General features: G+C 38.9%; 1 protein-coding gene across 1 annotated transcript in view; it reads right to left on the bottom strand.

The window, feature by feature from the left end:
- Window positions 1–1,030: 1,030 nt before the first annotated feature.
- Window positions 1,031–19,824, bottom strand: part of TNN (tenascin N) — an 88,884-nt gene continuing 70,090 nt past the window's right edge. The window contains exons 17-21 of the mRNA XM_031936924.1: window positions 18,751–18,902; window positions 9,994–10,090; window positions 8,865–9,032; window positions 6,844–7,007; window positions 1,031–2,383 (exon numbers count right to left, since the gene is read on the bottom strand). Coding sequence (XP_031792784.1) covers window positions 2,231–2,383; window positions 6,844–7,007; window positions 8,865–9,032; window positions 9,994–10,090; window positions 18,751–18,902 — 734 coding nt within the window. The 3' untranslated portion in view covers window positions 1,031–2,230. The remainder of the gene's footprint in view (window positions 2,384–6,843; window positions 7,008–8,864; window positions 9,033–9,993; window positions 10,091–18,750; window positions 18,903–19,824) is intronic.

The raw sequence follows: 19,824 nt of genomic DNA, 5'->3' as shown, positions 1-19,824 counted from the left end.
ATTTCATTCCAAGGATAAAATGAGATAATATTTGTAAAGTACTTTGCAAACCTTGAAGCACTATATAAATGCTACCTAGGTATTATTTCCAATTAATCTCTGAAGGTGTTTGTCTTCCACTCGGCAGACGTGCTGATGGGCAAGATTTTCTCAAACCAGATTATGTCAATCCAAGCTGAGAAATTCCTCAACATCCTCAATAGTAATGAGAAAGCTGAGAAAAGGGAAAAGTTTGACTTTGAAATGCCTACAATTCAAAATATATAAAAGACCATTCATGATGCAAGAAAGGAGCTTAGGAAAGAGTTGGATCTCAGAATTATCAGCCAAGATGATCATTGAATTTATGGGAGCTAATGACTATGGATCTCACAATATTATTATAAGAGTAAAAAAAAATTAAGAAAGAAAAGAGTTCTACAAACCTTAAATTAATTTATATATACTTCACTATTATGATGATTATTATTACTTTTTACCCCTGTGAAGTAATAGAAGCATTATTATTGACATTTTACAGAAGAACAAACTGAGGCTCAGAGAGAAGTGACTTATTCAGGATCACTCAACTAATAAGTATTAGATTGAGGACCTGAAGTCAGTTTTCCTAACCTAGGGTCAAGCCTTTATTTCAATTACACCATATTATAATTTGGGAGAAATACTGATAAAAAGGGGGGGGGGAATTATAGGATGATATTCATTCTTACAGGTGGTTTCAAAATCTGGAGATGTCAAGGCCCTCCTTCTGTTTGAAAGTATAATATATAACTTAATACCTGAGTTCTAAACCATTTCCTTCCCTCTTCCCTCTCTCCCTCTCTCCCAGCTCTTCACCTTTTTCACTATCTCTATTAGTCATGAAGCAAATAATGCGGCTTCATCCCAAGTTCCTTCACTGTGCCCAAATTGTAACTTTCTGAACACTTGAGCAAAAATGTTGAGTTCACATGCATTTATATGGGGTAGGAGTGAAAGTAAAAAAGAAAAACAAAGAAAGTAACTTGGAGATTTGTTTTTTTTTTTTTTGTAATCAAGTGATTTATTTATTTTTTTTTCAGAAATAGAAATGTAAGGTACTGAATAGTAACCAAATTACCTAATAGAAAATGTTCCACAATGGTAAGAAAAAAACCCAAAATTATCTGACCTTTCTGAGTTTCCCCTAACAAGAATCAAGGCTTCCCAACCTACTGTTTGGAGGGTTTATAATATCCAACAATTTCAAAAAATTCAGGCACAAAAGGTTGCTTAACAACACCAAGCATTAGGAAAGGGTCTGGACAAATGAGTGAGGTTAGGACTTGATGAGTGGTACAGCGGGGTGGAGTAGAAACTCTATGAAAAAACAGTTTTTAAAACATGCTAAATTATTTTAAGTCTGGGTGAATACAGGCTAATCCACAAGGCAAACAGCTCTATGAAAGCAGTTATATAGATTAGACTAAGAATTGTCTTGAGATGGAAAATGGGCAGCATAATAAAAGCTTTATTCCCTAGAATATTAGAGGAATAAGATTTCATAAAAATTTCCATTAACCATATGTCTCAGGGAGTCTCTCTAGCCCTGCCGTCACCCTCTCCTTGCTTTTCCTCTCAACACCTGTTGGTGAGAGAAAGAGCAATGAGGGACCCAATGCCAAAGAAAGAATGATGGACTACAAACTTCTGGCAAATGCAGTAACTTCATCATTCTGTTCCCATTGGGTGGTCTTACTGGACAGACTTGTGTCAATCAATCAATTAACAAGCATTTATTAAGTGACTGCATTCAAGGAGCTTCTGTTCTATCAATAGGATGACATGCTCATACAAATACATACAAAATATATACTGAGGGAATCCAAGAAGTGACAGTTCCTGTAGCTTTTCAATTGGTGATTTATAGAATTCTCAAGCCATTTCATATCACTAGAATATCACTGGGGTAAGGTTGAACATCCTTGCCAGCATGGTATTAATTTGCTATGCAACCACTTTTTAAAAAATCTAAATCCTAAGTGCAGATAATGTTGCATCAGTGAAGATGGAGAAGAAAAGAGAATTGCTATGGCTTGGGGTTTGTCAGAATGTACCTGTAGATTGGGTTTCTGACGAGAACAGAAATTGGAGATCACACACATTCCCCCACACAGCTCAGATCTTAATTCAAGTTTAGCCAATGAGTAATCTACCCACCCCCATCCAAAAATCTATGCAACTTTATATGATTTCTTATTCCACCTCCCAGTCAATTGGATCTTCTGTTGATTATTCTCTTCCCTGCCAACATCCTTTTCTTCCTTCCCAGCACTTGCTTCCCACTGAAACCATGAGGGCGGATCTTCAGCTCCACATAAGGGATGGAAAATTCATGTCCTTTCCATGGCTCCCAGTTCACTCCCTAGAGGAAAGAAAAAAAGCCAAGAAGACTCAGGATATTTAGGAGACGAGAAGAGACAATGGATTGTCTTCTTTGCCTTCTTTGCCTGCTAAACCACTTCCTGTTTGTCATAGAATGGTAGAAGAAAACAAAGAGTGTGGTACACACTGGAGATTAGACACTGACAGGAGAACAGAATTCTAATCACAGCTCTGCCCATAACATAGACACTCTACCTCTCTGGACCTCAGGTGTCCTTTGTCTAAAATAAGAGCCACAACTTACCTGCTTAAAGGAGGAGGATGACTGGATGTTTTTCAGAGGTCCATTTCACCCCTATTATTGGGACAGCTAGGAGGCACAGTGGATAATTGTTAGAACTTGGAGTTAAGAAGACCTGAATTTCTTTTCAGGTCTCAGATACGTAGTAGCTGGGAACAAATTTCTGGATCTCTGTTTCCTTGTTTGTAAAATTAGGGGATTGGATTCAATAGCTTCCAAGTTCCTTCCAAAAATTATATGGTTCAAGCACTAATTAGAGGGTCTCTGATGAGGAAGATGAGGTCTTTGTCACCATATGTCTACTTTTGGGGGAAGTCTTAGCTTAATCAGAATGATATTTGGAAATGGAGCTGCCTTCTCACTCCTGGCAGAAGTCGTAGTAGGTATCAGTGTGAGCACAATGACAAAGCAAAGCAGGGCAAAGAACCCACAGAATCGTCTGCCTTCTGCAGAAAGAATATGTGATTCCAGTAGAGAAAACAAGCAGTTAAAACAGAGGTGATAAGGCTGAAAGGAACTTTAGGGACACTGTTCAACTCCTTCATTTTATAGAGAGGAAATTAAAACAGTGACTTGTCCAAGGTGTCACAGGTTGAAAATGGCACCCAGAGTTCCATCTCCATATCCAGCACTCTTCCCAGTGCACCATGCTGCTTCCATGACAAATGGGTCAACTTTGACATAGAGGACCAATTCTGCTTGATTGGTATTGAATTTAATCCCTTATTCCTTCCTACCCCTAGCACAGACACATATATACACACATACTCACCCTCACAAAGAGGAAGAGGCATCAATTACTAAAGCACTCTTATTGGCAAGATGTGCAAAACCAGTTTCATTTCAGATTGTTTGTTTTCTCCTCTGGAGAAACAAATAGCTCACTAAAAATTAAATTCTGTTTTCTGTCATTTGACTGGTGAGTTCAATAATATTCAATTTGCTTAATAACCTTGTGACCTGGCCAAGAGATGACCCAAGTGACCATTTTTGTGTATTTTAATTTGTGAGGTAAATAATAAATAAGAGTTAAATGCCTTGTAGCCGGTAAGGCAAACCCATTAACCAGATGAATGTCTTTCATTAGAGAATCTAGGGGAAGGTTTAAGGAATGCTAGTGGCTCATTTTAAACACCTGCTCGGAGGTGTTCTTTGAGCCTTCCTAAGCTATTTTCATCACTCAAGGACCTGGCCCTTCCATTGCTACGGGGCTTACCCTCACTTTTCCTATCTTCTGTGGACTGGGAGGAATGCTGATCAAGCCAGTACTAAATAAATCAAAATGGAATGGAGAATCTGACCTTTAAATAGTTTACAAAATGTTTTATCCACATTATATCATTTGCTCCTTTTTGTATATTTTTTACTTTTTTTTCTTTTTATTTATTTTCCATTTCAGCCAAGCTGGCCTGCATGCTATTCCTCTAGGTTGGTACTCCTTCTCACATCTCCATGCCATTGTCTAGAATAGATGCCTTTCCCCATCTTATCATCAAGGCTTTCAGAATCCTTAGTTTGTTTGAAAGTTCAAACTCAGGAACCAACTTCTACAGGAAGTCTTTCTTGATTTAATAGTTTCACTTTCCTCAAATTACATTGCATTTTGGTACTTAAAAACTGTATCTTTTAAATAGCCAAAGGATATGAACAGACAACTTTCAGATGAAGAAATGTTATGGAATATTATTGTTCTGTAAGAAACAATCAGCAGGATGATTTTAGAGAGGCCTGGAGAGAGTTGTATGAATGGATGCTAAGTTAAGTGAGTAGAACCAGGAGATCACTGTACACAGCAACAAGATTATACAATGATCAATTCTGATGGACGTGGCTCTTTTCAACAATGAGATGATTCAGACCAGTTCCAATGATCTTGTGATGAAGAGAGCCATCCATAGGAACTGAGTGTGGATCACAAAATAGCATTTTTATTCTTTTTGTTGTTGTTTGCTTGCATTTTGTTTTCTTTCTCATTTTTTCCTTTTTGATCTGATTTTTCTTGTGCAGCAAGATGTGTATAAATATGTATACATATGTTGAATTTAACATATATATTAATATGTTTGACATATATTGGATTGCTTGCCATTTAGGGGAGAGGGTGGGAAAAAGGGGGAAATTGGAACACAAGGTTTTATAAGGGTCAATGTTGAAAAATTATCCATGCTTTTGTTTTGAAAATAAAAACCTTAAATAAAAAGAAGAAAAATAAATAATAATAATAAAAGCTTATATAATTATCAATTCTGATAGACTTGGCTCTTTTCAATAATGAGTTGATTCAGGCCAGTTCAATAGACTTGTGATGGAGAGAGCCCCAGAGAGAAGATTGTGAGGATTCAGTGTGGATCACAACATAGTATTTTCACTTTTTATTATTGTTTGCTTGCATTTTGTTTTCTTTTTCATTTTTTCCTTTTCCATCTGATTTTTCTTGTGCAGCATGATAATTGTAGAGATATGTATAGAATAATTGCATATGTTTAACATATGTTGGATTTCTTGCTATTTGGGGAGGGAGTGGGGAGAAGGGAGGGAGAAAAAACTGGAACACAAGGTTTTGCAAAGGTTAATGTTGAAAACTATCTATGTTTCTGTTTTGAAAATTAAAAACTTAAAAAAAGTTATGTCCTTGAAGATAAGAATAGCATTACAATTTTGTCTTTGTGCTCTGCACACAGTAGATGCTCAATAAATGCTTATTAAGTTAACCTTCACAAACCCAGAGAAGCCACTATTATTTTCCTTCTGAGGAACTGAGGTAAAGAAATGTTAAATACCTTGACCAAGATCACCTAGTTAGAAAGTAAGGCATTATTCACATCCTTCTCTGACTCCAAAGCCAGTGTTCAAGATTCATTCCACGCATAGCAACATGATGATGTTTGTGGAAACAAGACCCAGGAAAAAGGATTTGAAATGACCTGTGCTAAACCCATGACATAGAAGGTATGAAAATCGGTGCTACTCAGAGACATGAAGGGAACAATTAATGAAGAAATCTTTGGAGCACAGAAGGGCAGAGGACACTCTCAGACACTAGCCTAGGTTGGGCAAACATGAAAACAAGAAACCGATTCAGGAAAATTCCATGGGTAAAATGTAGGGGAGTCTCTGAGTTAGAAGTCAGGTGGTTTGGAAGAGAGCAATTTTATGTGCTCAAACAGAAAGCACCTTGTTTTCTGAGGCCTCCAAGAACCTGAGATAAATAATTATGAGTCAAGAAGGGAAATGATACACCCACTAAGAAAGTTTGATCCATATTTAAACCTCTGTGAGAGTGAATGCAGTATACAGTGTCACAGTGTATTTTTTCCCTAATTTGTACATGATTTGTTCCCCAAGCTCACCCTTGAATTTTAGCAGGGAAAAAGAAGTGTGTTCTTTAAATGCCTGACTCAACTGGTTAGGCTGATGGGATCACACAGTAAAGAAAGGAACATATTCCAAGAAGAATCTGGGGAAAGGTCAGGTCCCAAAGGCACAGTATTTGAAGAAACAGTTATAGTAAGGTCAGCAAAAAGTTTCCCAAGCAGTAGAAAAAACCAGCCCGGAGAACTTTGTTCAGGAATAGCTTTTCAATCAATTCTTTTCAACAATCATACGAGACTACTATGTGCCAAACATGATGAGAGGTAAGCTCTGGCATTCAAGAATCAAAAGGAAACAATCCCTGTTTTTCAGGGGTGTATATACCATGCAGGAAGTGGGGGGAAGAAGAAGAAATGGGATACAAAATGTGCAGAGATGAGGACGTGCAAAAAAGTAAAACAGCAAATAAATAGAAACTAGTTTTGAAGCAAAGGGAGCACCAACCACTGAGGAAGCAGGAAAGATTTCTTGAACAAAGTGACCCTTGCAAAAAGCTACTCTTGGGAGAAAACACAGATGAGGAGGAGGAATATTCCAAGGATGAGCAACAGCATAGACATAGGTACCGAAGGGAGAGGGAACATTCTGCACAAAAAACAGCAAGTAAGCCAGTCTGCCTGAAGATTTCTTTGAAGTCAACCTGGAAATACCAGTTGAAGGAAGATTGTAGAGGGCTTTAAATACCAAACAGAAGATCTTGTAACTTATCTTAGAGGCAATAGGGAACTACTGAACCTTCATGAGTCACAGACTTATGTTACCACACTTGTGTATCATCCTGTACAACTAAGGAGCGACCTCTTGGAAAGAAAGTGTCTGAAACTTACCTCACTGTGTTTGGTTTCTCCGTATCGGCCATTGGGGTTTGCCAGGTGGCAGTTCTTATACCACCAGCCTCCATGATGCGTCAGGGCACAGTTGCTGAGAGCAATATCATTGTCTCTGTCAAAGGTGGTGAATTTCCATCCATTGTGGTAAGAGAGAGCATCACCTGTAAGGAAGAGATGGAAGAATAAAGTCTCAGAAAGTTACCCAAAGTGCTGACACTTTCATAAGGAAAAAAAGCATTAGACCAGGATTACAGATTTAAAGCAGAAACAAACCCAAAAATCTATCTAGTATAACTCCCTTACTTTACAGATGAGGAAACCAAGACTCAGAGAAGAGGTTAAGTGATATTCAAACAAACATCATAAAGTGCCATGTTCTAAAAATGACATATGTCCTCTTGATTATTTCTTGGCCAGATATCTCTTTGCTACAAATTCACCAGATAGCTTGGAGACAGAGAAATAGCATTATTTTAAATGTATACCTACAGTCTTTAAAAAAAAAAAATTCACAGTCTAGCTCTGTACTTCTACTGGACATTTCTACTGTTTCTTCAAATTCAACATATTCAAAAACCAAATTAACTCAATTTCATCCCAAAGAAAGATCTTCTCTGGAATACTCCTCTGACAATGCCATTGTTGTAAGATCATTGGATCATAAATTTTGAGCTGCATGAAGCCTTAGAGGTAATTTGATTATCTATTACCTTGCTCATTTGCTGTTCATTAGTCATTTTCAGTCATGTCCCAGTCTTTGTGTCACTATCTATAGGTTTCTCTTATAATCTTTCGGATATCTTAGATTCAGATCTCTATAATCCATCTTATTTTCTCATTTTCCATCCAAAAATTATTCTCATTGTCAGAGAAAAGAGAAAAAAAAATAAGGCTTGAGTAGCCCTTTTGTTCATTATCATTCTCCTATCTTCTTTTCCCTAATACAACAAAAACTCCTTTTTGTTGTCCACTGCCTTCTTCATCAGCCTTATCTCATCAAGAGAATGAGGGCTCCTAACACTTTTCTTACAGGACTATGACATAGTTTTGTGTTAATCCTCTATTATTCTCTTTCGTCTTTCCTGCAGATCTTTAAAAATCTACACTGGGTGGTGAGTTCCTTTGTCCAAACTTATTAGTCTCTTTTAAACAATTCTTCCTTTTCCTTATCATTCAGCTCATCAAAGAGAAGTTCTTTGCAGCTTCAGAATTTCATTATTAAGAGTTTCCCATACTTCCTGTGTTGACTTCTGTGGTAGAATTTAAGTCAGTCATTTAGAATGCATGTCAAAGAATGCCTGCCTCTATCACAAATGCTAGTCTACTAAGTCGCACAAATAACAAATAGGAGCCTTGCTCTTATTTGCTCTCCTCACCTTCCAATCTTAAACATCCATTAAAGACCAGCTTGAATCTTTTTTCTCTTCATGATTAGTCCAGATCTTACTGAATGTTTTCCAATCCCTCCTCTGAAAGGAAGAAAGAAAGAGAAGGAAAGAGAAAGAAAGGAAGGGAGGGAGGAAGGAAAGAAAGAGAAAGAAAAGGAAAGAAAAGAAAAAGAAAGGAGGGAGGGATGGAAGGAAGGAAGAAAGGAGGGAGGTAGGAAGGAAGAAAGGAAGAGGAAGGAAGGAAAGAGAGAAAGAAAAAGAAAGAAAAAAGAAAGAAAACAAAGAAAAAAGAAAGGAAAGAAATAGGCTTTTCCTGACCTCTTCCCTCCAGTTGCCAATGTCTTCCACCCGAAATTATCTTGTATTACATTGTATATATTTTGTATAGACTTATATTTATGCTTCTTTCCCTTAATGGAATGAAAACTCCTTGTGTTTGTAGTCCCAGTGCTTAGTATCTGACATGACAGAGGCATTGGATAAAAATGAACTTATTGGTTGATTAGTGCCATGCCCGGGCTTAAAAACTGTCTGTGGCTGGTGGGTGATGATGCCAGCCTGTGCCATCCCCAGATTGCCAGCAAGCAATAACCAAGCTGTCAGAGCCAAGAGTGAGCCTAGCATCCTTACCTGCTGTGCCCCTGTATTTCCCCACTGTCAGCTTGTATCTGTCCTTGCTAGAAGCCACTTGGAAAAAATCATAGACTGCATAGGCAGATTCATTTGCTGTCTGTAAGTCCACCCGCACCTCATATCGGACTGGTGTTCCAGTGGTAAGATTGTGTAGTTTCTCAAGTCCTGAAATAATAAGGAATAAGAGTTTAGTTAGTCCACCATTCAAGAAACTGACTACCCAACAAGACACCCATGTGATATCTAGGCCCATAATATAAAACCAGTCTCCTTTGCTTCTCACCCTAAAATGTATTTCCCACTATGAGGAAAGGAGAGAAAAGAAAGGGGAAGGAAGGAAGGAGTTCATGGGATCGGGCCACCAAAGATTTATGACCTCCCTGGGCAAGCTACCTTCCAGCTATCTGATCTTTAAAATGAAGGATATACTATTTGTCATTCATTTAACTCCCTGAGTAGGCACATACATTAACTAGAAAAGCCTTAGAAGGATGTCTGCAGTTAAAGGGAAAGCAAATACTATCAATTTTTGTTTAATCAGGGGCTAAGGATCCAATCTGGAGGTCTTTGAATTCTCCAACCAAGTGCTTCTCACTTTCTTGGCCTTTTCATTACTCATTAACACCTTCACCACAGCTGGGACAGGAAAAAGGAAAGGAGATAAAATCTTAATAATTACTGACATTAGTGATGGGGCCTCGGGGAACACTAAAATTGCTAGTGGGACAGCTTTGAATCCCATTCAACTTCCCCCAACTTTTTCAGTCTCTTTCCACAGATCTGTTATTTAATTTTTCTGGTGCTCCAGCCAAATGATAAAAGACAGAAACACAGGAAGAAAAGCTGCTTCATAGTATCTATCTTTAGTTTTCTTCCAAGCTCAGAGTATCAGAAAATCTGACCAGAGGCCTTCCCATGTGGTCACTCCATAGAATCATAGACTCTGCAAGTCCACTATTAATTATTGGGACCTGCTCTGAACTCATAACGCTTCAACAAACTGCCCAACCTTCCAAGGTCAGGATTATCCATCCAGCCATCCAGCCATCCACTCATCCATTGAGCATCCATCTATCCATCCATCCATCTTTCAGCACTATCCCTTAAAATTGTTCAGAGGTCATACCAAACCAGAATTCCCTCATGGGATCTCCAAAACCTTCCACATAGCTCCTCCAACGCTTAAAGAAGTCCAACTGACCAGTGTTTCGTCTCTGAAATACCTGTCATGGGAGAAAAGTTCATGACATTTCCCACTTTCAACATATAGACAGTTTGGCAGTTATTATTCCAATTGCATCTGACTCCCCACGACCTCATTTTGGGGGTTTTCTTGGCAAGGATACCAACGCAGTTTGCCATTTTCTTCTCCAGGTTATTATACAGATGAGGAAACTGAGGCAAACATGGTTAAGTGACTTGTCCAGGATCACACAGCTAGAAAGAGTCTGATATTGTATTTGAACTCAGGACTTCCTGACTCCAGGCCCAGTGCTCTTTCTTCTGTTCCACTTAGCTGCCCAGATAGAGAGAGAGAGACAGAGAGAGACAGACAGACAGACACAGACATAGACATAGCTATATCTATATCTAAATCTATGTCTATCACTGAGTACAGAAAAAGAATAGTATCCATTTTCCCCCAGATACTATTGAAGGGGAAAGGAATAAAAATTGTTACATATAGACTTGTTGGTTTCTCATTTATTTGGGTATTTATATTTAGTTATTTATTATTCATATTTTATAATCTATAATTTTATATTCATAATTATTATAGCAATATTAAAGTACCCATTTTGTGTCAAGCATTGCTCTTTTATAGGGGGCTGTCTAAAACAATGAGATTCATATTCTCCATCCTTAAGAATCTCATGTTATCATGAAATCATAGAGAAGGGAGTGATAGGGAGTTTGGATTGTGGGAAAGAAAAAAACATTCTTGATTTCTCTCTTTAAATTATGGGCCTTTTAGCATCTGTACAATGCACTGAAGCACTTTATCACTGACCACCTTGTGTTACTATCTAGATGTTTCATGTGAATTTCTCTTTGGGGGTACAATTAGATTCAAGGTCATTAATTCTTTGGCATGTCCTAGATCCCTTTGTCAGGTTAGGTAAGCCACACTGGATCCCTTCTCAAAATCATGTTGTTAGGTGCATAAAATAAAATATACAGGATTATTAAAAAAAACTATATTGAAAAAGTTATCAAAATAACTTTTTTAAAAAAGCAGATTCATGGACCCCAGGTTAAGTTTTTGGTCTTTTTTTTTTCAAGATCCCTTTTTTGCCTAGTCTGTTCAGAAAACAAATAACTGACATTTATGGGATGTTTTCCCCTGTGAGACCAGTGGTGCTCATTAGCCCTGTTTTGAGATACTTAAGGAGGTATCTACATGCCTCTATGTGTATTGAAGCGATTTACTCCACAACCACAGAACTTGGGGCAGGGGCAGCCCTGCCAGAGTTCAACCCAACATTTTCTAGCTCCAATTCCACTGTTCTTCCCACTGCACCACACAACCTTTTTAATAAATATTTGGTTGAATTGAATTGTTTAATGGAGACAATGAGAGCTGTTTTCTATTTCCTTTTCAAGGTAGCTTCCTAACAAGGGTAGTGGATAGAGACTGGAGTCAGGAAGTCTCAGTTCAAATGTGATTTCAGTCACCAGCTTTGTGACCCAGGACAAGTGACTTAATCTGTTTTCTCTTCAGTCAAAAGAGCTAGAAAAGGAAATGGCAAAGCACTCCTTTATCTTTGCACACAAAACAACCGAAATAACAACAAAAACAAATGGGCTCATGAAAAGTAGAACTAGACTGAAAACTTCTTCCTTCTTCCCTCCCTCCCTTTCTTTCTTTTTTCTTCCTTCCTTTCTTTCATTCACATTCTCTTCCTTTCCTTTTTTTTCTCCCTTCCTTCCTTCCTTCCTTCCTTCCTTCCTTCCTTCCTTCCTTTCTTCCTTTATTTCTTCCTTTCATTCATTCTTTCTCCTTTCTGTTTGATGGGGGGAACCCTGAAATTGTCCTCTTACTTTGGGGGGAATGCTTGAGAAGTTCTCCTTGAACTCTTGGGAAACTCTCCCCCTACAAAAGACCCGCTCCAGGGAATCAAGATGAAGTGGTTTCATTCTGTTATCTTGGTGGGACTAGTTGAGTCCAGAACCCCCTTACTTAGCTCAAACTTAAATTGTCTCATTTAGCTGGAGATCTATGTTTCTATAGACCTCTATTGAGCTGAAGATTGGCTCAGGACCACTCTCAATAAATGGTCCCATTCTACTGGAAATTTAGGCTTGGGGGCAGTAACCTCATTCAATTGCAACTTCAGGTTCAAATTTCTTTTAAAAGAGCAACTTTGGGGCTCATTTCTTTGCAGAGGACCTAAAAGTAGGACCATGCCAGGCCAAGGGATCTCTCTCTCTCTCTCTCTCTCTCTCTCTCTCTCTCTCTCTCTCTCTCTCTCTCTTCCTTTCTTTCTTCTTTTCATACTTTTTGCTAGTTTGGAAGGGAAACTTCTTTCAACCAGGGTAAATTGAATCCTTTCAAATGTGACAAACATGAAAGTCCCATTATAAGTGCAATGTCTCCACCTCTGTGTACTATCAGGATTGACAGCAGATAGCTCAGCTTGACCTCAATGGCCAGGCAAAATGCAATCATAACTAAGCTTAAAATGGATTCTTTCTTAGCAAAAAGGGCAGCCTGGCAGTTCCCTACTCTTTTCTGTCTACTTTCCTTTATATTCATTTGAATGCAGAGGCAGAGTTGAAAACCCAGTCATCCATCCTTCTTCCCACCCTGCTTCACAACATTTGCCTTGAGGCAAGAGAATTAGAATGCTAGCTCTCTTGTATTAATAAGACACACTGAATCTTGATTGTGTGTTCCTTCTACTCTTTTCAGGAGGGGGAGCAACCTTTTTATCCCTTCTACTTCCTTCCAAGGATGCTAAAATCTCAGCTATGGAAGCTCATACTTTTATCCTTCCTTGGGATTAATAGTCCATAATATGGTAGCACAGGAGTCAGGACAAAACAAAAAAGGAGTAAGTACCTTCTATTTAAGGGGAGCTAGGTGGCCCAGTGGATACAACACTAGGCTTGGAGTCAGGAATCCTTAAACCCTGTTTGAATCAGTTTCCATGTTTGTAAAAATGAGCTGAAAAAGGAATGCCAAACCACTCCAGTATCTTTGCAAAAAATAAATGAATAGATAAAAATAAAAATAAAACAAAACAAACAAAAAAAAACTCCAAATAGGTGTCACAGAGAATCAGATACTACTGAAATGACTGCACAACAACTACCTCACACTTAGCTGAGATCCTTCTTTACCCTTTATCCTAGAGCCCTATTTCTTCAAAGTTGTCCCATTCCACTCAATCTCTTTGTGGGAAAAGTAAGGAGTCCAGACACATTTTTAGGTTTGCCCTTCCTAAAACTAAAGGCAATGTTGGTTCCATGAAAACAGGACTTTAACTGAAACAATGTTAGGGAATATTCACCTACATAAGAGAGTCGAATAGAGCAAAAGTGGAACAAGGTGGGTGAGTAGTAAGCATCAGTAAAAGGAGATGGAGGGAGTTCTAGCAGGGGCAGCGTTCGAGTTGTCATGGCAGGATGTGTTTCTAATGTCTTCAAGACACTGTGAAATGATCTTATTTGGAGCACTTCAGGTATATCTGTGTTCTCAAGCAGGAATAAAGAAAATGAATGAAAAGATTGAGCTAAGTCATAAGATAATTGATCAATAGCTAGAAAGGACCTCTAGTCTAATGCTCTCATTTTACACATGAGTAAACTGAGATCCAGGAAGGTTAAGTGATTTGTCTCAGGTGACTAAGATAGTGTGGTAGGAGAGGCAAGATTATAATTGAGGTCCCCCGCAGCAGTAGTATAATCCAAGTTTCCTGATTTCCCAGTCCTTTAAGAATCTGACGTTTTGGGGCAACTAGTGGCACAGTGTATAGAGCACCAGCCCCAAAGTCAGGAGAACCTGAGTTTAAAATCTGATCTCAGACACTTAACACTTCCTGGCTGTGTAACCCTGGGCAAGTCACTTAACCCCAATTGCCTCTGCAAAAAAAAAAAAAAAAAAAAGACTCTGACATTTCTTTGTAGACCTATCATAGCACCTGCACAGGAAGTATTCTTGTATTTATATGTATAAGGTATACAATGACACCCCTTATATAAAAATCACTCATGTGAAATCATTTGAAACTAAAGCCTAATATAATATAGCTTTTCCATAACACAACCATGTCCCCCCACCACATTTCTGTCCCATCTCCCAGCTCCAGGATTATAGAGATATTTTCACTGTATCTCCCATCAACACTAAGGAGTCCAAGGTAATTTTGATATTAGGCTGTACTTTTTTGTTTGTTTAAAGAACATTGGACAAGAGAATAACATTGTAGAAGGGGAAGGCTGGGTTCTGGAGACTCAAGATTTTAATTTCTACCCTGAAACTATCTTTGCTATTGGTTCTCGGTCAGACCTCTCTATGTTTCAGTTTTTCCATTTGTTAAAATGAGGGAGTGTAAACTAAATGATCTCCAAGCTCTTCCTCAACTTTAATTAGCCTCTGTATGATTTAATGAGGCTTTCTACAGGCATAGTAATAGCAGCCTCAATCAACCTACTTTGTATTCCTTGATCTAAGAATCTGCAAATATTATTTGCCCAATTTCTATTAATTTGCCCATTCTTCATAAACTGCATGTTGTTTTTGTCATTTCAATCAGGTCTGGTTTGTCATAACACTTTTGGAGTTTTCTTGACAAAGATACTGGGGTGGTTTGCTATTTCCTTCTCGACTCATTTTACAGATGAGGAAACTGAGGCAGACAGACTTGCCCAGCGTCACACATCTAGTAAGTATCTGGGCTTTATCCACTGCACCACATAGTTGTTCTCAGAAACTACATAGTAGTTTATGAATAGAACACAAATCAGGAGAGATCTGAGTAGTGAGAAGGCCAGATGATTTCTCAGGTCCCTTCCAGCTATAATATGAATGCCAGCTGTTGCTGCCTCTTAATCATCTGAGCTTCATAAGGCTTTCTATGTTGGTAGAGGCACTCATTGTTCAGTAGTATTTTACCTTGAAAGCAACAAAACATCAAATAATTTTTCTGATGAATCCTAAACCATTCTCTACTTGGGACCTAAGGGAGCCGTATCTGTCATATCTCCTCTTACTTTGAGCAACAGCAAAGTCAGGCGGCTTTGGGAGGATTTTTAGTAGTGAATAAGAAAGAGGAATTTTGAAGAAACAATAGGTGATTTATATTGGCATACAGAGATTTAAGACTGAAGGGACCATATTTGAAATTGAGAAATCTTACACACTCATAAGCAAAAATTTAGAATAAATGAGCACTGAGCTCCTTCAACTCTCTATAGATTCTCCTCTGGAATCTTAGGCCACATTTTGCCACAGGAATTTCTTAGATAAATCAGATACCGATTTAATTTCTTTTCAATACTTCCCTTAATTTTTAAGCTATTTCTGATCTCCTGGTATAATGAATTAATTCCTAAGGCAAGGGGGGGGAGGTTAGAGAATAAATCAATACATGAGACCGCAAAGAAATGGCTCTTCAGGGAGTTCACCAACCTTTTGGTCAGGTGGTTTTCTAATTACTTTTCATATTTTTCATTATATTGGAGACTTTTTTCTGCCTTCTTGCAGGTGAAGTGCTATGTCTTCCCTCCTCTCTGGGATGTACTTTTAATTCTCTAGACTATATGGTAAAACTATTCAATAAACTCCAATGGTTCCCTGTCACTTCCAGAATCAAATATAAAATCTTGTTTGCTCTCCATAATCTGACTTCTTCCTCCCTTTCCATCTTTCTTACCCTGCTTCCTTCTATGGACTCTGCAGTCCAGTGACATTGGCTTCTTTGCTTCAAACAACACAACTCCATCTCTAGCTCAGAGCATTTTCTCTTGGCTCTCCTCCGTGCTTGAGACTCCTTCCTTCCCTCCCTCTGCCTTCAGACTTCCCTGATTTCCTTCAAGTCTCACTTTCTGCAAGAAACCTTTCCTATTTTCTTAATTTTAATATCTTTCCTCTAAGATAACTCCCAATTTATCCTGTCACATAGTAAGTATTTAATAAATGCTATCTGCCCAACTGACTGACTCTCCAGAGGACCCTAAAGCATGGATTCTGAAATCATAGGACTTGGATTGAAATCCTATCTCTGCTTATTTATTGCCTGGGTCACTTTGGATATGTCCCTTAACTTTCCTGGTCCTAAATTTTCTTATATGTACTATGAGGGATTAGATTAAATGGCTTCTGAGGTAACTTTCACTTCTAGAAATTGTAATATTATTATTGTAATTGTAATATCCCCCTGGATTCAAATCCCACCTTTGACACACATATTAACTATATGACTTTGGGCAAGTCTTGAACACTCTTAAATTTCAAAGCAGGTTCTGGCCTGCATTGATAAAGAAAATGTCCTTTCTGGGGATTCCCTACATCAACAAATCATAGATCCATTTTTTAGTTTTAGTTTTTGTTTAGTTTTTTTTTAAGCCAGTGGAATTATAATCCACAAACCTTTCAAGATGGAGAAGATGGAAAACAAAGATGGAAATATGGCTTTAGTCTACCTAATAGGATCACAAATGCTCTCTGACGATTCTAATTCTAACTCCCAGAGAATTCAGCTAGATCAGGGAAGTCTCTTCTGCCCTCTGCTAAGCAGTGAACTTCCTGCTGCCCACTTTACAGATTTCTTCTGGAAGGGATTTAGAGTCTTGGGCAGCTTAGTACTACTTTCTAAAGATGGCCCATAAAAATTGATGAATCTCCTGACTACAACAGATGCTGGAACTGTCAACAAAATGTACTGGGGAGAAGTCAGAGAATTCCGAAGTGTACTCACTTTGAGGAAAGAATTGGGAAAGCTTAAATATACAAAAACTATCATGGAGACTTGGACAGAAAACAAAAGCTGGGGAAGGTTGGCAGTGACTAAACTAATAGCTGACTTGGTTGTTGCTAAGTAACTTTATGCTTTTTTTGTTTGTTTTGGTGAGGCAATTAGGACTAAATGACTTGCCCGGGGTCCCACAGCTGGTAAATATTAAATATCTGAGGTCGAATTTGAACTCAGGTCTTCCTGAATCCAGGGCCAGCGCTCTATCTACTGTGCCCCTAGTAATTTTATTATTATTGGGTTCTAGGAAAAAGTCAGGATGGACTGCAGTCAAATAGGGAGGATGGACATTTCTGAGCAAGCTGACTTATTTTTTCCTCAGGTTACCATGAAGATATCTCTTTCCCTTCTCTGCTTTGGATTTCAGCAACCATGAAAGACAGCTAGAAAACGTTTGCCTAGTGGTCAACTATTGGCAAAATTGCCCAGAATTAAGACTTTGAGCCTGAAGGGACACTATCTATTGAGTTACAAAGATACAGATGAAAAGCAGCAGGTACAGCCTTGTGTGTCTGGTCAGGCGGAAGGCCTCCCGCATTACTCTCCTTTCTGTCCCTTTTACAAATCAATCTGGAATTCCCCACCCAAGCCAATTATTGCCTTTCAGCCATCAGAGGCAGCTGTGCGGTTAATAAGTTTTCTTCTTCACTGCTTATCAGACAGGATCATTTTATCTGTGCTTGCTCCAGTCCATTTGGCTTCAAAGGGCCCCTGAGCAAATGGGTAAATGAATAAAGTTTGAGCGTCCTGAGTTTATGCTTCCTTCTACCTAAAATGAGCTGGGGAGGGTACAACCAGAACGCTGCAGGGCAATGGGGGAGAGGAAGCAATAAGGTCTAATAGTGTGGGACACAGGCTAGAGAAGATCACATTGTACTTTATGGCATCTCTTCAGTTAATTGGATGAGTCTGATTGGATCAGGATAGGAGCCTCCATGAATTATATGGACACTGCTCAAAGAGAATAGAGCCAAGAAGCAGGAGCTTCAGAGAGGGCCAGAAACACCCCGCTTTTAGCATCCTGACCCAAGTCTGAAATGCCCTGGTTCCTGTCAGACAGAGTCAGGACCACTGCCCTTGGGCAATAAGCCTTTATTCAGATGGTTGAGGCAGATGATCTCTATGTAGATGGTCTTAGTCCAGAATGTCTCCAATATGTTTTCCTGGCACGAGTGGATTCGGTTAGTTGGCTATTAACAATGCTATTGCAGTGGGAAATGTGGGATAAAAGGAATCTAGTCTCAACTCTGAGACTTGCTTGCTGAGTGATGTTGATCAATAAATAAACATTTATTAAGCACTTACTGTGTGCCAGAGATTAGTGCTGGTGATACAGAGAAAGAGAAAGGAATTCACATTCAGTGGTGAAGAAAACATGTAAATAATTAGGTACATAAAAGATAAATACAAAACAAATAGAAAAAATAGCTTTGAAAAGGGGAAAGGACCATGGATTAGTATTGAAAGCCAAACGGTTCAGACCTTTTATTTTTGTGTCTACAGAGAGGCAAATTAAGGTTTGATGGATGTAGGAAAAAACTTCCTAACAATTATTGCTGCCCAAAAGGGGAATTGTCTGATTTAGGAGATAAATTATTCTCCCTCACTAGGCGTCTTCAAGCAAAGGTTGAATGACTGCTTATTGGTGATATAGGAGGGATTCATTTCTGATTTTAGATTGGACTGGATAATTCAAGCCCAGTTCTGTCCAAACCTGGAGACACAACTTTTTTTTTTAATAACTAGTATAAATCTTCTTAAGTAATGCTGCAGCTAAACAGCTCCTCCATTCCAAATAAAATGAAAAAATTAATTTCCCAAGGCTTTGTGGAAAAGCTCTTGCCAACCCTTTGGCCTAGAAATGAATTACTAGGTAAAAAAAACCCTGTAAGAACCAAATTACTCACAATCCATCCGCCTCCATCGGTGTCCATGTCACAGTACACTTTCATGGGCTGGTGGACATCACCATGCAGGTAGATAGTGTACATCCCACTGCCAAAGTCTCCATTCTGTTGCACCTGACTGCAGTCAGACGGGTGGGGGAAGCGAGCCCCGACTGGGAACCGAGGAGAGAAAGCACCATTAGGGAAAGGCAAAGAAATTATAAACAGTGCTTCACATTATTCTGGGAGTCATCCTCTGTTTGGCTGTTACCTCACATTTTGTTGTTTAATCGCTTCAGGCCTGACTCTCTGGGATCCCATTTGGAGTTTTTGTTGGGGCAAAAACATTGGAGTGCTTTGCCATTTCCTTCTTCAGCTCATTTTTCAGATCAGCAAACTGAGGCAGGCAGGGTAAGTGACTTGCCCAGAGTCACCCAGATAGTAAGTTTATGTGACTAGTTTTGAATTCAGATCTTCCTGACTCCAGGCCTGGCACTCTATCTACTGCTTACCCTAGCAGCCCACATATCTTTTGTATTCTATCTTTTCCACTTTGTTCTCCAGATATTCTCAAACACACCTAACAGTGTTATCTGTGTGTGTGTCTCTTTGTCTGTCTCTCTCTCTCTTTCTCTGTCTGTCTGTCTGTCTGTCTCTCTCTCTCTCTCCTCTGTTGCTCTCTCTTTCTGTCTCTCTCTCTTTCTCTTGTCTCTCTGTCTCTGTCTTTCTCTCTGTCTCTCTCCTCCTCTCTTTCTCTCCTTCCCCCTTTCTCTCTCTCTCTCTCTCTCTCTCTCTCTCTCTCTCTCTCTCTCTCTCTCTCTCTGTGTGTGTGTGTGTGTGTCTGTCTCTCTAGGTCTCTATCTCTCTCTCTGTTTCTATATCTCTGTCTCTCTCTCTGTCTCTGTGTCTGTCTCTGCCTCTGTCTCTCTGTCTCTTTCTCTGTGTGTCTCTGTCTCTATCTCCGTCTTTTTCTCTTGGTATATAATATACATATGTACATACATTTCCACACATATTTTGGGGGACTCCTGAGACGAGCCCTCAATCACAACACAGTTCCCTTTCTTACTTCTATATAAGCCATAATACTTCAAG

This window comes from Sarcophilus harrisii, chromosome 4, assembly GCF_902635505.1.
Source record: "Sarcophilus harrisii chromosome 4, mSarHar1.11, whole genome shotgun sequence".
Taxonomy (NCBI): Eukaryota; Metazoa; Chordata; class Mammalia; order Dasyuromorphia; family Dasyuridae; genus Sarcophilus; species Sarcophilus harrisii.
The sequence above is the reverse complement of the archived record's forward strand: the minus strand, read 5'-3'. Positions and strand labels throughout refer to the sequence as shown.